The sequence below is a fragment of the Malurus melanocephalus genome, unplaced genomic scaffold (assembly GCF_030028575.1).
Source record: "Malurus melanocephalus ecotype Western Australia unplaced genomic scaffold, MMel_1.1 scaffold_35, whole genome shotgun sequence".
NCBI lineage: Eukaryota > Metazoa > Chordata > Aves > Passeriformes > Maluridae > Malurus > Malurus melanocephalus.
In genome coordinates this window covers 1,145,488-1,166,743 of record NW_026623267.1, presented here as the reverse complement: position 1 = coordinate 1,166,743, position 21,256 = coordinate 1,145,488, and the positions used below count along the sequence as shown (strand labels likewise).

General features: G+C 34.2%; 1 protein-coding gene across 1 annotated transcript in view; it reads right to left on the bottom strand.

Moving 5' to 3' along the window:
* The window catches only part of ASCC3 (activating signal cointegrator 1 complex subunit 3), a 232,247-nt gene that overhangs the window by 174,336 nt on the left and 36,655 nt on the right, over nucleotides 1-21,256 (bottom strand). The window contains exons 8-9 of the mRNA XM_057364088.1: nucleotides 7,540-7,740; nucleotides 6,940-7,080 (exon numbers count right to left, since the gene is read on the bottom strand). Coding sequence (XP_057220071.1) covers nucleotides 6,940-7,080; nucleotides 7,540-7,740 — 342 coding nt within the window. The remainder of the gene's footprint in view (nucleotides 1-6,939; nucleotides 7,081-7,539; nucleotides 7,741-21,256) is intronic.

The window sequence follows — 21,256 nt, the reverse complement described above, 5'->3', positions numbered from 1 at the left end:
ATCAACCTCACTATTTGCTTTTACTTAGAAGCATCTCTATACCCTATTAAAGTGCAGGAAATGAGAAACAGTATATGGGAAAAATAAAGCTGTAGATGAAACAGCAGGCACCTCAACTTTATAGCCCTCTTTGGCTTCCAATAGTTTTAGACTTGATTAGTTTTATATTGCAGCTAAGAACCTGAGAAAAAAGCATTATTCATTTATTAGTATCAGATTCCAATAGGGAATAAAGCCTTCATGACTTAATATCAGAGTCTATAGGCTGACAGAATCTATCAGAGTGATCATCCATACTACTCAGAGGTCATGATGCCATTTGTCGTTCTCAGAACTATGTGTCCTATTCAGCTCTGGTGCTTCTGTGGTCTCTGTTTCACTTCTCACTTCTGCCTTGCCATCACAAGTACAATTAATCAGCTAATCTTTAAGATGTCAAAACACATTTGGTCCTTCAGGCTATTTCCTCTCGTCAAGAAAAACATTATTTTCAGTAATCAGACAAATGTATTTGCCAATGCAAATGCAGCTTACACAAATTCTCTTTTCATTTACAACACTACTGTTTACAAAGACACCATCAATACTGTTATATTACTCATGCTATTCAATAAGAATTGCCCTTTTATTCTAAACTACTCTTATTTCAAGTATAAACAGCTGGGTAAAGTTAAAAAAAATAAAGTTAAAAGTAAAGAAAAATAACCAGCTAATAAAATTTGCAATAAACTAAACAAAATTCTCTTGGATTTTGAACAGCAGAAGTAAAACATCAGTGAAAGCAGTAACTTTATTTTTTTTTAAAAATCCCGAACTTAAACTAACTGAGCTAAAACTAACTGTGGTAGGTCAGCCTTTGTGGCTGGCAGATGCCCACCCAACCACTCTCTCACTTGCCCTCCTTTCCTGGTCAGGGGGAGAAGGTAAGACGGAAAAGTCTACGGGTGAAGACAAAGGACTGGGAGGTCATGTACCAATTACTGTCATGGGCAAAACAGAGTTGACTTAGAGGAAATTATTGCAAATTAAAAATAGAGTACAACAGTGAGGAAACAAAGACAAAACCTAAAACCTTCTTCATGCCAGTCCCCCTTCTCCCCAGGCTCAACTTCATTGCTTTGTTCCCAAGTTCTCTACATSTCAGGGATGTGGGTTATAGGCAGTYCATAATTTCATCTCAGGCWTTCCTTCCTTAYRCTTTTTCCCCTCTCCAGTGTGGAACCCTACTACAGAATACACCTTCACAAACTGCTCCAATATGCATCCTTTGGGTACTATGTAAACATTACAGAAAATGCTCTAAATTAATAAGCTTGCTTTCTGTATAATTAATTTTTTAATCAAGAAGAACCATAACAAAAACAGAAATACTTTTCTTTAAAAAAAAACCCTATATTCCTAAACAGTTAAAAAAAAAATCAGTAGTTCAGAAATGGCAGAATCAGGACTATTCACCTGATACATTTTCTCATTTATTTAAAATACAATACATTTCCTTTTCTGTTGTCTRAATCCCTTTAACTCCAACAATATGAGAATGAAGGAACAGAGATATGTAGAGGTTTATAGGTTGGGGAAATTAGCCTCCTTTCAAAATTTGACCAGATTTGTTTCCAACTACTACATAATTTTAGTAACAAGAAAGCTCTTGTAATCTGGCYTTAACACCAGCACATATCTGTAGCAAGCAAGGCTCATGACAGCTCGACAATGCTCAAAGCAAAAGAAGAGATCTAAGACCAGTAAAAGTAATTTCGCTTCTAACTGCAGGTCTGAGGCACAAAAAAAAGCAAAAACATTATAGAAAACTTTTTTCAACTTCAAAATGTCAGTCTCACATATATSTACTTATTTGAATTAGAATGCAGGTTGTTGACAATGATTATACTAAAAMACATCTAATAAAAAACTGCTGAGGTACTAGTTTAAGGGTGAGAAATATTCACACTAACTGAAGATGCAATAAAACAGCAAAGAACCTTTCCTTAAAAAGATAATAAAATATATTTAACAGGGTAATTTTCAAAAACCATTTTTAAAATTTATAAAGGTAGAAGAAACTTTGATAAGCTTTTACTAACTTATACCAAGGATCTTAATTTTGTTTCATGTTATGTATGCACAAAATATTAAAAAGAAATTATATTCTACATGTTTTCTGATGCCTTAACTGTGTGTTAAGGCCTGAAGATATTTCTGCACTCTGTAGAAGCTACCACTGTTTTGCACAAGTTAAGGCATCATGTCACTCATTCATCAGTTTACAACATGCTCTGCCCAGGACAGGGCACTGCTTTCAGACTCAGTGATTACCTTATAAATCTATATTACTCCAATCCTAGCTGTGTTCTCCAAAGTTTCAAAAGAYAACTATAACTACATTTGTTACAAACACAAGGTCTAAAACAAAAGCAAGCCCACAAGTTGATTTGGAAGTTTTGTTSTATCATTTTCCAGACTGTTTAAAGMAAAGACTCAGTAGTGCTGTATATGCACACTCAAGAAAATCCATGAAGACAATCACCCAAATAATCCATTGCCTTCCAACAAAACACTTCATGTTATCCTGAATGCTACCCAGCAAAAYACACAAGTTATTACTTATGAATATTTTCCATTTAATCATGAACATACCAAAACCAACCTACCAAACAATAGGTTATGGCTGAAGAATGCTTAATATCATTGTGAATTAAGTGATGTCTAAGGTAGCAGTATAAGAACACGCTCAGATCATAGTAGGTCAAACAAGCTTAGACTGAAGTCAATAGSAATATTATCAACTGTAGTGAAATAAACTTCTTTGAATTGTTTTTAACAGGAAAAGAAAGTGAAAAAGTAATCTGTCTTTATGTAGACTATGCAATGACTATGAAACATGCTTTAATCAAGTAAGATAAACTCTCTATAAGAGAACCAGARCAATAGCTAGGGTTATTCACTTTTGTAACAAGTTTATTTTCTCCTGCTCACAAGTACTTTGAAGCACTTATTYACACACAAATTATTTGGTAATAGACCCTGGATCTACTCTGTCTGAAACATTAAAGCAGTGTGGTTACAAACACACACAGTCCTTTTCACAAAAAAACATGAGCATAAGAAAGATGTGGACCTGTTAGAGAAAACCCAGAGCAGGGCCATGAAGATGATCAGAGGGCTGGAGCATCTCTCCTGGGAAAACAGCCTGAGAGGGCTGGGGCTGTCCAGCCTGAAGAGAAGGCATCAGGGAGACCTCATTGTGAGTACCTTAGTGGAGCTTACATAAAGGAGGGAGAGGGACTTTTCACATGAGCAGTGTCAGGAAAGTGGTTTTAAMCTGAAAGAGGGCAGGTTTAGATTAGATGCCCCASCCCTTGAAGTGTTCAAAGCCAGGTTGGATGGGGCCCTGAGCTGCCTGATCTAATTAGTGGCACTYCTGTCCATGGCASGGGCRTTGGAACTASATCATCTATAAAGACCATTTCAACCCAAACCATTCTATATTTTTATGATTCTATGAAGAGAAATTGTCTCAGTTAACACACATCCCACATGTCAAACTTGCAACTGTGRCTTTCACTGCATATGATGTGGGGAGCAGGTTAGAAGACTGAAGAGTCAATAAAAACTATTTTCATTTTTCTTTTCAAGGCAATTTCATTATTGGTAAAATCAGAAATAACTTATTATAAAAGCTTATGAAGTGTGTTGGAACCATAGTAATGTCAATGAATATTCAATGATAACATGGAAGTAAAATAATATCAAGTATAATACCATAAAAACATGGAACAGGAAGAAACTGATACCTTTGGGARGAGTATAAATGACAGCATGGAAAGCATGCAGAGAGTAATTGCTGAGAAAAAACGTATTGAAGAATATTGCACTATCTTTCAAAAATATTTAAAAGTTTTTATTCCACCATAAAGGGAAAAAAAATTAAATTCCTTGTTACCATTTTTTGTCTAGCATTTATACCCTTTAAAAATATTTGTAGAAAAAAATAAGAGGTAGCTCCCATTGTACATTGCAGGTGCATTCTTGTGAAGGGAGCCAGTTACCAATTTGTCAGACAAAGCAATTTTTCCTCATCAAGACGAGCGCAACAGCTACATGTAATAACCTACAAAATACACATCTTTAAATATACACCAACAAAGTATGAAGGATGAAGCAAGCAGGATGGGAAGGAAGCAGAAAATTATAAGGATCATCACTGAAGCGCTAATTCTAACTAATACCTGACAATCACCTTATTTTTGCATCTTTCATTGTGCCTGATTTGATTCACCATAAAGATKGTGAAAATGCAACTGCTCAGAAAAGAGGTGGCAGACAACTGTCACAGAAGACCTGTATCAGGCCTTCAGTTGCCTAGAAGAACCCGCTGAGATCTTTTAGAAACAGTGATCCAGCCTGAAATACTGACATCTACTTTGGCTGATGATCCTACTTTCATTCCCCATATGATATATACTGTCCCTGTGTATATAAATTGTGTTCATGCACRCATCTGCTGTAGCGTTAATTCTTACAGGAAAACCTGCTTTTCTGCTAAACAAAGGTACTTCATTACATATACCACTAAAGGCTAGAAAACAAAGCAATGACTGGCAAAGCAAATCTGAAACCATAAATAAAGCAGCAACACCTATCAGAGTATTCCTGTCTGAAAAATGTACACATTAGAGAGGCTGACAAGTAAAATGCAATTTTGAAGCAAGAATCAATTTAATACAGGGAAAAAACAGGGAAAGAAACCTGCTTAGATGAAGTGGTTTTAAGTGCCTAGTTGAGCAAAGAAAGCTCATGAGTTTTCATAAAAAACAATATATGTGCAGAACAACAAGYAAGATCTAGCACAAGCAAGTGCACTTTCCTTGGCTAATAATAAGGCTACATATTTGCTGAGCAGCAATAAAACATTGCATTTTGCTRGGCTCCAGAATCTGCAAGAGCAGCAGCAATTACACTGGTAACTCCTGACTGGCATCATCTCTCGTCCTTACCTTCTACAATTCTGATTGATCATAAGACTGACTAGCTACAACAAACAAGAGAAAAGAAAAAAAATACTATTTCACTGTCCCAGAATTCTTGGCCTTTATATTTTTTTCCTTTTAACCTTCACAATGTTTTGAAGAGCAAAGACACAAAACTAGCCAAAAGCAAAACTGAAATTAATCAGCACCTTAACTATAGTTTCTTTGAAAATGTAGGAACTGAATTTTGGGTCACAAATATAATGGCTTCCAAATTTTTCCTCTTCTGGAGACCATTTTTCTTCCACCTTCACTCTCCCCAAACATTTAGAAACCACAAATAACTTCAGATTAGTGGTTCTATTTGATCCCATACATAGGAAACTGTAGAAGTCCCTTGTAGGTAAGTTTCAGGGGAAAGAAAAACTAATTTCAAAGCAATGAGATGAGTCCATGGCAAGAAAAAAAAACCTGTACCCACATCCTCCCGTTTTTATTTCAGATTTTTATACCTAAATCTGCTTTAGCCTCTTCCCCACAAAAAAAAAAAAAAAAAATTATGCTAGTAGTGGCATTCTGGACTGAAACAAAAGAGAATGATGAAGCAGATAGTCTTCCTACACTCAAGTTACTATGTTCCTCTAAATTAACAAACTGTATATATTAATCAATTCCCAATACAAGAGTAATTAAATTTCAGCTTTGTAAACTATTTCCCATACACATTTTTTAATACAGCCTGAAACATTTTTTGTTTCATTTCCTTACTTTTTTACTTGGTGTAAGCATAGTTCCAATAACAAGGTGAGATTTTAATAATTATATTGCAAACTAGAAGAGGAAGAGTAAATAGCTYTTTTCCATTCTACATTCATTCTGTTCTTCCAATTTTGTCCTTAAATTCAGAGCAGGCTTTTCCACTGTCACTTTCAGTTTCAGCAGTGATTACACATTATCTCTCACTATTAAAACCATGATCTACTTGATTATGTGCCATAGATGAAAAGTACTGTGAGAACAGGAAGCAATTTTAAATGGTAATTTGGTATATGCAAATACTTTTAATTACTAAAAGTTCCTACCAAAAGTTTTTTGCTTTGTAAACTCAGATTTTAGGTGGATGGTGTTGCAAAGCCTAATTTCTATTCACAACTTCATACTGGATTACTACTGCAGCAGTCCTCCTAATTTTTAACTAAATACTCACATATTTGCTTGTCATGTGAAGAGTTTCCTCTCCACTCACCATAAAAATGTTAAACAGCTCAAAGCTAAGACTGCCAAAATACCACTCATCTGAATCAACAATTATTACAGGTTACATTTATAAATGTTCATATTGATAATACAACCAGGTCCTTTTTCTGTTTCTTGGACCATGCAGAAGGGGAAAGGGTAATCACATGGAACTATATGAAAGAACAGGTATAAAAGCATCCAAAGATTTTGGAAAAATGGCATTTCACTGACACAAACAGCATTTGCCTGAAATAAGTATGATTCAARGTATCTGGTAAAATAAAATAATCTCCATTTATGCAATGCTATTCAAGAGGCTAAACCCACAAATTTTACTAATTTCTATGAATGTTCAAATGTTTAGCCTAGTGATGTAGTTTTTGAAGACAAATGAGGATAAGTAAGATCAGCAATTAACAGGAACCTACAGTTCTGGGGGTCTTTAATAAAAAAGAAGGCAAGTATTATTTTGACATATTTGCAGCCATGTTGTTGCAGCAGTTCAGATTTATTTGGAACTTACCATTTGCAGACCAAACTTTCAACTTTCCAAAGATGGTTATTATGGAAGAATTCTGAACTTATATAAATGTACAAAATCCATGTAATTACAAACATAGTAATAACATTTCAGCTAATTCACCAATACCTTTACAAGGAGTTTGAAGAGCAGTGTACCTATGAAGAGGTACGAATACACACACAGAACAGTGCTTCAAAAAATCAAGCATACCTGTGTTCGCAGAATTTCCCCTTTTGACAGCTGCATATCACCAGTCAACTCTTTCACAGTAATGCCCAGTGGCTCCAGACGCTTGCTGAAGTAATTTGTCATTTCAGCTGCCAAAGCCTTCATAGGAGCAACATACACAATCTGCACCAAAACAACAGTCACTTGATAAATGAGCAAACCCCACAACGTCGTTTGTTTCATGGCAACCATTACAAATCACAATTTATTGTGAAATATGATGCCAGGCGCTTACGGTGAAAAATCTTAATAGTGATATATGAAAAGTAGTTATCTTTGTTGGATAAGTGTGCAGCTGTTTAAAGGACAATGGATTTTGTTTATACAGCCTCATCGCTTTGAAAATTGGTTCTGCATCAAAGCTAAATGCATTTTCATAGCTTTTTATTCACATAATAAGATTTTTCAAACACAAGTAAGAATAGCTTTAACAATAATGAAGTAAATCAAAACTAGCCTTATCTTTAACTTGGAAAAGTCTAATAACCTTGAGAACTTCCTGATTTCATTTTCCATGTATAACATATAATAGATTTTACCTTGCAAGTTAAAAAGSTGTTATTTGGTTCATTAAATTCCTACCTTAAACTCATCCTTTTTGATAACACCATGCTGGACATGCTGGCGAATTTCATGAAGGATTGTGAGCATGGCAATGTTGGTCTTCCCAGCTCCAGTGGGGGCACAGATCAGCATGTTCTCATTTGTGTTGTAGGCAGTCTCAAAAACTATGGACTGGATTCGGTTYAGTCTTTTCATGCCTTTAAAAGCAAGTTGTCCAATCTGTTAAAACAAACAACACATATACATGGATTTTTTCATACATGTTTCTTATATGTGTCCATGTATCTATACATATATTAATCATGAGAAAAAGAACACATGGAAACAAACCTTCCGACACTTGTCATAATATATTTATTATGACAAGTTTCTTTTAATCTGAGGCTACCACTTCTACCCAACCCTCAAATAGTGAATCAATAAAGAAAGCTAATTTTAGCAGGATAACATTTGCTAAAATTAATCAAAACCTTTAGCCTCATAGTAYTTTATAACTTATATTTTTTTTACTCATGAGTGTGACTAAAACTAATACACAGTAAAATATTGACCTGTTAGTAATCAAACATCAGTAAAAAAGTATTAGTAAGAAAAGAACAATATATATCTGAAAATATAAGATAACAAACTATGACTACTCTATTGGAAGATGAGGCAGCAATACAACAGAACTCAATAAAGTTCAATTTTGCAAACACAGACACACAAGTTCATTAAAGACTTTCTCTTGCTTCTGAAGAAATCTCCATCTTGCAGTTGTTCATGTTCAGACCTTTCTCTGTTGTAAACAATATTTACAACAAGCTGCAGCCACAAACAGAAATATATAACTTGTATGCAAAGTTTCAAACAAACTTTGAGAATGCTTTTTTAAAAAAAATATGGTTGATACAGTAAATTATGCTTATTATAGTTTAATACATGTTTAAATCTTATAAAGTGCAAATCAATTACAGTAATACCTTGCTCATCATAGTCTCTCTGAAAAATTATATTTTCACCAGGAAAGAACCACTGTACACAGACAGTGGCAATTCCTGCATTTGAAGATTATAAAACCTTTGCAACTGAAGAATGGACCCTTAAAATACAAAATTAATTTTCTAAGAAATTAATTTTTTCCTAATTCCTTTTCACAGATGTTTAAAATAAACTMCAGAACACATAATTATTTCCTTTCAACAGCTTTAATTACCTGCACTGCTTCTACTACAAGAATRAAAAATATCTTACTGTATCTGAAGATTATAATTTGTACTTTASTTGTAGAAAACAACAAAACTACAGTAAAGAACAGGCCTCAAAGCATCTTCTGAAGATCGCCTTTTCCATTATTCTGGGTGTTTTAATTAATTTACAGTGATTTGCTATGGTAAAAGCCCCTCGAATACTAAATTTTCTTTCCTATTCTTTCCAATACTAAGCAAATCACTTGAGCAGGACTCAGTTTATTACTACCTCAAGTAATGCAAGCTTAGGAACGAGTTTAGGAATCAGCTATTAACATCAAATACTTCACTTAATTTTACAACACTATGTCTATCAGTGTGCTGCAGCTTCCTTGTAGTAGTCTCCTATGAGTGGCTGCAATACAAATTACACATTTAGATTATTTTCATAATAAATAATTTAATTATAGATTATTTTCATAATAAATAAAAATGCTCTACTCCTAAATCTATGGGAATTATGTACTTAGTGACTAACCAATTGTAGTTATATTTTAGATGTCTCTCAACATGAAAAAACAACATTCATGGATACAGAAGTCAATGAAAATGCCATGCAATCAACACACTATTTCTTTTTGAAAAGTGTCCTTTTCAATTTAAAAGACAAAGTACCTTTGTCTTAGCAAAGCTTTTGACTTGAAAACTTCCTATGCCACATTGAAAAAGCAAGTGCCATTCAAATCATGAATGGCATTAGTACTTACAGGATTGAGAAATCTCAAATATATCCAAATTCCTATTTTAAACTGTKGTCTTTGGTGAAGGRAAAAAAAGCATCTAATGCAAGTAAYTAATGCTTTTCATTACTTTCATCATCAAACTTTTCATCAAGTKTCTTCCATTTTTTAGTAGCTGAATTTCAGGATTAAAACAGTTTTCACTCTTACTGTTCTTGCACAGTTTATTCTGCTTGAAAGTTCATTTCATCTTCATTAATGAGACTCTTATAAAGTATTAATAATTTTCCTGGAGAGCCATTCAATATGTTGGTGCTATCAGGTACAAATAACTTTCCACAAATCAGAAAGTTATTTTTTACAGCCTCCTTYGTAATTTTAGGTTTCCAATTTGCCTGTCACTTCTTTTTGAGATTTCTTGACAAGTCTTTGTCATTGGTTAGTTTTCCTTTTCCTTCCCATTACATCGAGTTGCTTTCAGAAGCTGCACAAAGTTCACACTGATAATCACCATTTACAGAATTTATAACAAAGGACCTACAGAGAGAAACTCACAAATACAACTGCTGATTACAGAATTGAACTAACAAAACACTACATTACACAATACGTGTATCATTTAAAGAAGCAGCTTTTAAACAAAAGCAGAAACATTGCTGTCTAAACAAATTCCAGCCTAAGTATCTTCAGAAAAGGATGACAAGAATTTTTCACAGTTGCACAGTTGAATGTGTGTGGCTTTACATATATAGGTCACCTTACATCTGTGTAATTGTTAATACCCTTAAATATGTCCTTAAGTTCCCTTAARCTATTGCCTATAAGAATATACTGTTCGAGCTTCTCTTAAACTCTAAATGTGCAGTGCAAAACATCTTTTTCCTTTACATTCGGGAAAAATTACATATACTATAGCCSCAGCACATGAAATTGTAAGCAAAAATAAATACATATTTAGAAAACTAAAAATAGTTTCCTGTCCTTTTTCCATTGGAAAATAGTAACACCATGGATTAACACTGACTTGGTAAGTAGCAATTAACAAACAGATGTTCCAGAAAAAACAGAGGAAGCTGTGCAGCAAATTAGAAAAATTAACTTCAGCTTGTTTTCTGGAAAGATGCTAAGCCTACCAAAACAGGAATATTAAGAGCAGAATAAAGGCTAATACAAAAAAAAAAAAATAATAAAACCCATATAAGCCTGGTTAAGAACTAGAAGCACTTTTTAAAAATAATGATATTCTGCCCAGAACCTATTTTTTCATTCAACACACTAATTAATTTTCAAGCCAGCATTCACAAATCAATACACAACATTCAGAATCGCAATACAGTCAATGAATAATATTTTTTGAAAGTTGACTCTGCATGAATATACTATGGATTWAAAGAGCTACAAGAGAAAGTAACTTCAGAGAGAAAAAAACATCCCAAGACTTCTTCAAAACAAATCCCCATTAATTGAAAAAATATTATCTTTCCTCTAATATCCATTTTATTCCAAAGAGAAAGTACAAGTGCATAATCCAAAATTAGTAGTTTTGCCCTTATAAAACAGTAAGGTAGCAGACAAATGCAACAATATGCACAGAAGTCCACAGTTTGACAAAGGTAGTAGATTTRCTTTTTTAAATTGCCATTTGCACAAACTACCTATTCTTAAAATAGAAAACACTTTTTCCCCCCTCTGGCACATAAACATCAGTCAAGACTTCTACACACCATGTCTTGTTCAGATAAACCAGTGAAAACCTTTCTTGCTTAAAAGACTGGTAGCCACTGGATGGCAGAATGTATTTTTTACTGAAAAGGAATGAGATGCAACATTTTTTAACTTTCTATTCCACGGCTGATTTATCCCTAGAATTCAACGCAAACCATAGGAAGTTAAAGCAGAATACAATCTGAGTGTTACTCTCAACTAACAGGATTTCAAGCYTAAGATGATGCCATTTTTACACAAGCATGAATCAACGTGAAAAGCCACTAAGAAGCAACTCTTCCCACAAACCAGATGATAGTCAAGGCAGCTGTGACATGAATGAATAAAACCCCTGATTTTACTTCARTAAGCTTTCCAATTCTTTCCCATGGAATGTATTGTTACAACTAATGCATTTATGAATAAATGAGATTACACCYAATCAAGATATCCTAAGTCAGAAATTGCATCAGAAAGATATGTGTGTGTTGGTGCTCTAACAGCAATTTAAAAATAGGATAAATTTGTTTAAGTYATTAAAGTCGTATTCATGAGCAAGTCCATACGGTTCAGTCTGCAGGCAAGCTACAGCTCAGAAGCACAAATGCTTTAGTAACACAGCAGTGGCAGTGTCKGCTCTAAAGAGCACAGACCATCAGCACTTTAGACACTTTTAGTCATGCAATTCATTACCAAGAGCTTGTACAAATGTTCTATAACGATGACTTCCTCTGTCATATTACAACAAAATAGTAAGATTACTATCCATTTATCTTAGAGATAATCCACTGCAACCATAAACCAAAGTTGAGCTTTCAGCATTTTCCCTATTCATTGGCTTAATTTTAATGTTGATCTATTTTATTCAAAGTACCTTATATATCTCAGGTGCAAAGAAACCATTCTGCAGTCAACTGTCCCACTACACTTTCAGTTAAAAAAATAATTGATCTAACTGGTAATAGTATGACTAATCCATGCTTTTATACATAAAACCCATGAAATTCAGGATGTSAAGCTCTGATGTCCCTTGTCCTGAAACTAAAACAATCTTTAGGTCATCTTTCCCCTTTTCTATTCTTTGGAATATTGTTGGTTAAAACACATATCTGTGCATAYGTACTCATATACACACACAAAGATATGTTTTTATATGTATGTATATACACATATACATTTTAATAAAGACATTCTCCCTATCCTTCTAAATTACAAACATTTAGTAGTCCCCCTTACTTTCAAATTATGCATCTATACACTTYAAGCACTTCTGTGCCAGCATAAATCCTATTTCGTTACTGAAGGTACACTCAGAAATAAACATAGATGTTATACCTGGGGGCTTCCACATCTTCCCTCTCCTGATGATACTTTTCACATTCTGCTACTTCCATGAAAAGGTGGTAGCTCATGAAATTTAGGAACATAAATAAATAAAAATATAATGATATAAACAGCATAAAAGTAAAATTATTTTTGTATTATCTTAGGAGCACTATTTGAGAATATCATTTCCTACCTGCCCCAAAGACTGAAATGTTGTCTTTCAAAGTGCGCTCATACATTTTAAGCAAAGGCTCATAACACGTAAAAGAAAAACTGCATGATGTTTGGATCTGCTCCATTTAGCACCAAATCATATCAGTGAGATTTCATTGGACTTAGGGGAACAATTTTTGCAGGAACAAGTAGCATACACAAAGATATGAAAATTATACAAGCGTACCAAATAGAGCTTACGATTGGCTCTGGGCCATAATCAGCATTACAATTTCTTCAAGTAAGTACAAATTATATCTCATCCAAAGTGTAGGACCCGAAGAGTTATGTGCTATAAAGAAAGCTTGGAGTAAAACACATTGCACAGATGCAAATAACAAAGGGCATCAAAGAACCAGCAGCTTCTTTCAACACCATACCTGCTGCAAGTGATGGGATTAGAACTGAATGCAATTCTTGCATGGTATGAGCTATTCAGGTCACTGTCAGCAGCAACCACAGGTCACAGAATCATTTAGCTTGGAAATCATCTAGTTCAACCCCTCTCCTCAAAGCAGGATCACTTGCACTTATGCAGTTSTGCTTCAGCTATCAATAATGATGGAGACTCCAAAACCTTTCCTGGCAAGGCATACCAGTGTTTAACTACCTTATAGTAAAAAATTACTCTCCTGTGTTGAGATGAAATTTCGTGTGTCTTAATTTGTGCCAATTTCCTTTGGTGCTGCCACTGAGCATCACTGATGAGAATCTGACTCCCTCTTGTAATCATTCTCACATCAGATATTTATATACACTTGTCAGATTCCCCCTGACCCTCCTCTTCTCCAGTGCTCTCACACTYTCCTCACACAAAAGATGCTCCAGTCCTTTAATTAGATTAAAAAGTCAGAAGAATTCCTAGAAATGACAGATAATGAGCCATAAAGGTAAAATTATACCGGCATCTTATAGAACAGAGAATCATAGCCCATACAAGACTTCTTTGAATAAGTTCTTAATTGGAATTAAACTTTTAGAAAACTACAGAGACTTTAAAATTATCACCACATTCACTGGTTAATGCAGTAGGCATTTAAGTAGMAGTAGTCATCAGAAACCAGGGAAATTTCCATACTTTCAAGTTSTATTAATGTCATTAAATCCAAAACAAACACTGCAAAATTCTCCTAGAGTCAGACAGAGTTCACTAGAGTAAAAATAGTATCCGGAGAGGAAAAGAAAATTACATATTCATTCTATATAAAAGGATCATCTCTGCTCAAAGTTACTATAACAAAAAACTACGAAAATTATTACAGTTTTGCTTTTTTTGGAATGCTGCTTCTAAATCATAATTAAACATTCCTTCTCCAGACCCTTAAGACTTCAGGTTAGCCAAACACTGAGAGTTTTATTGAATTACTCAGTTCTCAGAAACRTCAAAATTCTGGACAGCTCATAACTGCGAGTGCTGTTCAAGAAACAAATTTTCACTAAAGGAAATCCAGACTTCATCCAGAGAAGTCCAGAACTGTTCCATAAAAAAAACAAATTGTAGCAAAATCTAGGAGTATAATAGTTTTCTACCAAATATGGAAACATAGGCCCTCCTTGAAAAAAAGAGCCAGTGATAACCAAAAATAGTTAAAGAATAAAAAGCCTTTGTCTCTGGTTTTGTGTTTTTTGGGGGGATTTTTTGTTTTGTTTTGGTTGGTTGGTTGGTTGGCTGTTTTTTTGTTTTGTTTGTGATCTGTCCTGCCTTCTGATCCCTTGAAGAAAGAAGAAAGATATATTCAAAATCAAGAGTTTATGGAAAATATTTACCTTCATTTATGAYAGCTCAGACTTTACACCCCTGAAGCAATTTCAACAAAAACCTTTGTAAGTCTACAGTTACACTGTCACCAACTTTATACATAAACTATTCTCCTGAAGAACGACATTATACAAACAACTGCAGCAATCATATCTTTTCTACAAACTTCTGAATTATTCAACCACTTACTCTTGTACCAACAAGACAGCATTGAGAAATATTCTTGGGKTCAATGTATAGATTAAACCTAAAGCCGTCTCCTTGTCCCCAAATCAGTTGGAAGGAAATGACAGCACTGTGGAACAATGAGGCTTTCACTGCTCTGAATTAAACACAAACAGCTTGAGGGATCTCGTCTCCTCACTGGGAGAAGAATGCTGTGTTCATTAACCTAGTTATAATATGACAAAATATTATAGACAGAGTGATTATACCCTCTGATGATTTGAGTTGAGGAACTGGGTAATAAAGTGTTTCAGAAAGATTTTTCCATAAAAGCAACTATTTCTACAGCACATGTACACAAATTTTGGCATCCAAACAGACACAYAGGAGAGATTTTGATTTCAGTGACACTGCTGTACTCAAAAGAATCCAATGCCAAGAGAATTATTCCAGATTATAGCAATGAAATGGAGATCAGAACACAGCCTCCTCTTAGAGCTTTCAGATGCCATTTGTGAATTACACAAAAAAATTACCTTGAACTAATGCAGCTGAAGAAAAACTGGCAACAGTTGTTGCCTTTCCAAATAACCTCAGAAGTTAAAATCTTATGAGGATAGAAGGATTTGGGTTTAATTTACTCACATTCCATCCATATTAAATGTAACCAAAAAAAGGGTTTCTTCCTCATAACATGTAAACATACCTTCATGCTGTGCAAAGCTAATACCATGGGAGAGTGAAATACAAACAAAATATTGTATAATTTAACAAAATATATTTAAAATCCATATTCAAAGAATCTACAATTTTTTAAAAAAACATTTTACATGTCATGGCCTGCTATGCATTAATATCTCCACAATCACTATCTCCCTGACTTTTCTAGATGCAGCAACAAGGAAACTGATGATGTTTATATGCCACAGTCTATTCCTCAGGTTTCGTTGGTTTTTTTTTTTTTCAATTCAGAGAACACTTTCATAATTTCCTATACTTGTATACAAGTAAAAGAGACTCTGTTGATGGTATATTGGTCTCATAATTTATTTTCCTGGGAAAACAGTTTCCTTCATTATATTATGTTTTATGATAAGTAATTTCTATGAATGACAAAATAAAATCATTGTCCTCTATATTTCGTTTACTGCAAATGAAATGTTCTTAGTTCCCTTCTCCTCATTAATTCCCAACAAGCTATTATTATATAAGGCATACTTGTTTATTAATATAAAAACTAAAAATAACTCCACTCTTATTTAATGTGTCCAGTTCTAATATCCTAACTGAAAGATTAGGTGGTAGGATAATTTCAATTCTCCAAGTAAAATTCAGAAAAATTATTTTGTTGTAAAAACATACAAAACATACACAATCTATTTCCTGCTTTAAGCAACTTTAAGTTATTTTTTGTTCCTTGTTGTTCTGCCARCTCAAACAACTGGTCTTCAAAAAGTTTAAAAGTTTCACTGTATTAGCATTTACTGTGTGATCTTGAGGTTAATGGAAACTGTAAGTCAGAGCTGAATAGCTTATCAGTTATAAAGTCAATCTTTTCATCACATAGCTCCTCTATCCCAAAATCTTCTAAAAAAATTTAAAATTATTTGGTGATTTCTAAGTGAATCCCTTGATGAATCATCTCAGTCCCGTTTCTATCACAGAAAGACACATCCCATTCTTATCTAAGGTAAAGGATTCATGTCTTAAGGACTATATTGAAACTTGTGTAAATTGAAGACAAACATTAAAATCTGACAAACTATAACTTGTCTAAAATATTTTGAGTGAGAGTTAATCTTTTAAATRTTGTAGCTTTTCAAAACTAGCATATACACCTCCATCAACTTTTAAAATTCTTGCTTTGAGATTATACTTTTTAAAAATTAAAAACAATTTTGATCTGTGGTATAACTTGAACTAGAATTTAAAATACTATCCTGCATTTCACTTTAAATGAACACCAAATATTCCTAAGAATGAAAGTCTGCCTTCAGGGATGCTATCAAAGTAAAGCAGACTACTGCATTCTTCCACACTCATACTATGAAATTCCACTGAGAAATGGCTATTCCCTAAACAGGATGCAGCAGAAGCACRTTATTCATTCTCCAGTCTTAATTACCAAAATGACTAAAAGCACTTTGAGTTGTTTTAATTAAAAACTTTACAGATTTCGGCATGTACTTTATACTAAAGCCCATATTCATGACATACTGTAYGTGACCCCCTAAAGAATGAAAAATTAACACTTAACAAGTTGCTTTCTCAATTTAAATATTTCACTTGTTTTGATCATTTAATGAGACCAAAAAAAAACCATAACAGCTGTAAAGTCACCAGGTAGACCTAACGGGATTTCAAATGTTACAGTGATTAAGTACAAGGGGAAAGGAATGCTGTGAACCACAAAGCTGGATTTCTTTTGAGCTACATGCAGCTGCCCTGTGGAAGGATATATCTCCCCGAAATGCTTCTTGGATTTCRATTGTGTTTACAAAATTTAATACATAAAATTCACTCAAATTACAGTCAGTTGAACTTCACAATTTGGAGCCTAAATATTATTTTCCTTGAAAGCAAGAAACCATGTTTTTAAGAGCAGGGTAACAACCTTCCATATTACTGAGGAGTTTTGAAGCACAGATCTCTTTCAGTGTTTTATTTTTAAATGACCTCTTATTAATTTAATACTATTTTATCCATTCAAAGGCATTAGTTCTAACTGCTCATGTAGAAATGACTATTGAATCTGTTAATGTAGAAGGCACTTCAGAATGTTTTCAAACTATTTACTTTAGCTTACCTTAACACTACAAACTACTGCTTCCTACAAAACCTAACAAAAACTAGAAAAACTATCAGAATGTTCTGGAAGGTAATTATAGCTGAAATTAGTAATAATTTTAACACATCAAGTAAAAATAAAAAAATGGCCAATAGAAGAATATTCCCAGAGTATTGCTGTCATAATCTTTCTACAGCTCAATTTTCTTCTCTATTTCACTTAATTTCACACTTCTCCTACCCAAAATGGCAGCCCTGTTTTATGCTATCGATATTAGATGACTTTCTCCTAAATTTTACAAGAAAAGGCTACAACTATAGTCAGTTTTCTTTTCTACAAGAACACAGCTATTTTGTTCTTATGAATCTCAACTAAACTAGCAGCATCCACAGAAGTTTTCCTGCCAGTGGAAAATAAAAGGTAGGTGAGGGATGATAAACTGGTGAGGAACAGTCACCAGTGAGTGGGAACAATAGAAGTTTAAGTATCAAAACAGAGAAAATACAACAGTTTTAAAAGCTATTTAGAAAATTTGTCTAATTACTTCTGACTGTAAAATTTATTTTTGTTTGTTCATTACCATCAACAGTGAATCAAATACGCTACAATGGAAAAGGAAACATATACTCTCACAACCCCCCCTGAGATACATCTCTCAAACTAAGCCAAACAAAAACTGAAAACTCTGCATAATCTCCTCCAGACTGGCTGCATCCTTTAGTAACATGCTATACGTAGTGTAGCTGAGACTTCTGGCTGCGAAATCTGGGTTGCATTTTATTGAAAGAAAAACTCAAACTAGTTATAAGAATGAGAAACTTGAGTGATACTCTTCAACACAGAAAACCCCCAGCCTTTTTTTGYTTTTCTGTCTTTAAATATTCAGAACCAGTTTCACTGGATGACTCTTTACACAAATTAAAATCCTGACAGATAAAAGCAGGTACTTTGTTAGATTACTTCTAGGTACAGGCAGATGCATCTACTCCCACAGAGGCTCAGCAGGTGTATTTCAGCAGCTGGTGCCCTTTACTGGTTTGCCTTTGTAAGTGTTCCCATCAGATTTTCAACCATTTCSGAGGCAGCGCTACACAATATACACACACTTGGCAGCTGTGTAGAACATGAAAAAGCTTAACATTTTATTCAAATCAGATGCAGTCAATTTTATCTCATGTTAATATTAAAAAGTCCATTTCCCTATTCATATTTACTACTTGCACAAAAAGGAGCAACCTAAACAACAGTAAGAAAATAAAACTCTTACAAGACAGTAGCTACTAAATATTTTAAAGCCATTTTTGCTCAGTGTATTATACATAGGCATGCTAGTTTAAAGAACACACTAAAAGAAATTAAGATCTCTATATTCCCCAGTACAGATGTCCCTATTAGACTCTGACCCATATTATCAATTAATTGTTCTTCCCTTTGACCTTCTCTTTCCTAAGAAGAGATGACTCAAGATTTTACAGAGCTATTCTCAATAAAAAAGGTTGTACATAACGAGGACTTAGAATAAACAAAGTYTCTCCAAATGAGAACATCTGTTAAAAGTTTCAATTACAACCTCCCTACAAAAGAACATTTGAAAACATTATTTTATACTCATAAGGATTTTTTCTTGCTTTATCTACATTTATTAGGAGGTTTTGCCTGTGGTCATTAATATCAAGCCCTTGAAAATAAAAATGCATGTAAAAACACAGCCCAGGCTGACACAAAAAAGATATATTTACCAGTTTTTCATAGCATCCTTGCCACTCTCAACATCTCCAGTGTCTTAAAAGTGGTTTGTTCATGTAACACAACCAAAAACTTAGAAGATGTTAAAAGGGTCTTGTTACAAATACGTAAATAAATAAGCTAACACCAAAAATGAGTAAATATAGAATGCATTTGTTGGGACAAAAGGGTTCAAACCAGATTCGGCAAGGAAATAACATTTTGTTTGAAATGACCTTGCAGCTGGGACTGCTAAGAATGTTGATGCATGAAAAGTCCATTCATGATGGCCAGTGTTGTTCATCCTCTGCCTGTTTTGAAAAGTATTCTGAGAAGAGTGTGCCAAGATAACACACTCACCGACATGCTTGAGCCTTCTGCTGGGAGAGAAATATCGYAAAGGCACAGCCTTGTGATAAACTGCAAATGTGGAAAGCACTTTGATATATCAGGACTGGTAGTAGGGCCACTACAACCCCCTTCCTTCTCTGCCCACTAGGATAAGCTAAGCCTAAGGGAGTCTGTGTTTCCAKGTGGCTCTGCCACCAGGCCTTACTGATGAGGTATTGAAATAAATTTTTTTTCTTTCTGAACCACGGCAGCTGTGGTTCAGTGGTCACCCGTATGTGTCAATCCACACACAGTATTATACAATATAATATGTCCTAACAGCACTTAAACACTGATTTTTAAAGAAAAAAGATAACTGCCCYGATAATCTTAAAAATATTAAAAGCACAAGACTACAAAAGGTCTTGAACTGARCTGCACATGCGACTAGGACAAGTGCAACTGAAAGCACTCAATTTTAAGACACTATAAAGTAGGTAAGGGCATTATATTACAGCTGAAAAGCAAGGAGAAGCCTATTGGCCAAAGAGAAAAGATAAGCCTTTCACTGAAAAGTCATCGAAAAAATTTGTGTAGATGATCTAAGACAGCACCTGCTGCAAAGAAATCGTTCATTCAGTCTGATTCTAAAAGGATCTGACTTATCCAGTGTCAAACCAAAGCAAATAATGCTGCTGCCAGCCTASCAAAAGACAGAGGCAGAGGTAGAGAGGGAATACTGTTTCGCAGTAAGAAAAAAGTTACATTGCAAACTGCTGTGCTGGTTGCTTTGTTAAATCAGGGACATACTGTACAATCTGGAAAGACTTGTGGGTGCAAGTGGTTATCTATCAATTTCTCCAAAAATCCTGCAAAACCAAAATTTTAAGGAAGTATTTACAATACTTCCCCATTCTTATGGTACAATAATAGAAGCCTGTTTTCATTATGCTTTTCTGGATAAAATCCTTCCAATGTGTATAAAAACAGCCTGTTTTTAAATGGTCGCATTACAATGATTTGATCCACAGCATCATACCAAAAATAAAAGCCACATCACATAAATAGGCAAAGGAGGATGYAGTTTGAGCAAACACAGGCTTACATCTGATCAGTTATATAATGCCTTTCTCCAAAACTCATGTGAGATGAGACATTTGCTTCCTTTACCTTCATTCCTCCCCACCATAAAAGAGGTGAACTGTGGCWTTACTCCCACAATGATGGACAGACAGACACATTGTCCCAGGAAGGGTAGGCTGCTGCTCAATAAAAGCTGCCTTTTGCTCTTCATAGAATRTGACATAAGATTATGTTTCAGTTCTCATCTACCTCCAATTATTCATCATCATCCCCTCTTTTCTTGCATCCTACATACATCTGTTTTAGAGACAGAGATTGGCTTGACTATCTTCTTTGCATACAGATCTTTCTTAAAAAATAAAATAGTAGAAATCTGGCAAGCTGAGGGAGGCAAAGAGAAAGATATAAAAAACAGTGGTCTATTAAAAAGCCTGTTACTTTAATAATCAACTCTGTGTTAATAGGAAATATATACATATCCTATATACATATTGTACATATGTGTTCTACATACATAAATATGCTTTATAAATATATTTTTAACTATCTAAAATATATATATTATTGTCTTTTTTATATTTATTTATATTTTTATTCCTTGATATTCTTGAAGTGAGAAGGGATAAAAGAAAGACTCCACAGAAGTCACACCTGCCTAACACAGAAATGCTTCAGAGACAATAGTTTCAAATTCTCATTTTTTTGTTAAGAGATAGGTCCTCTCAAAGACTGT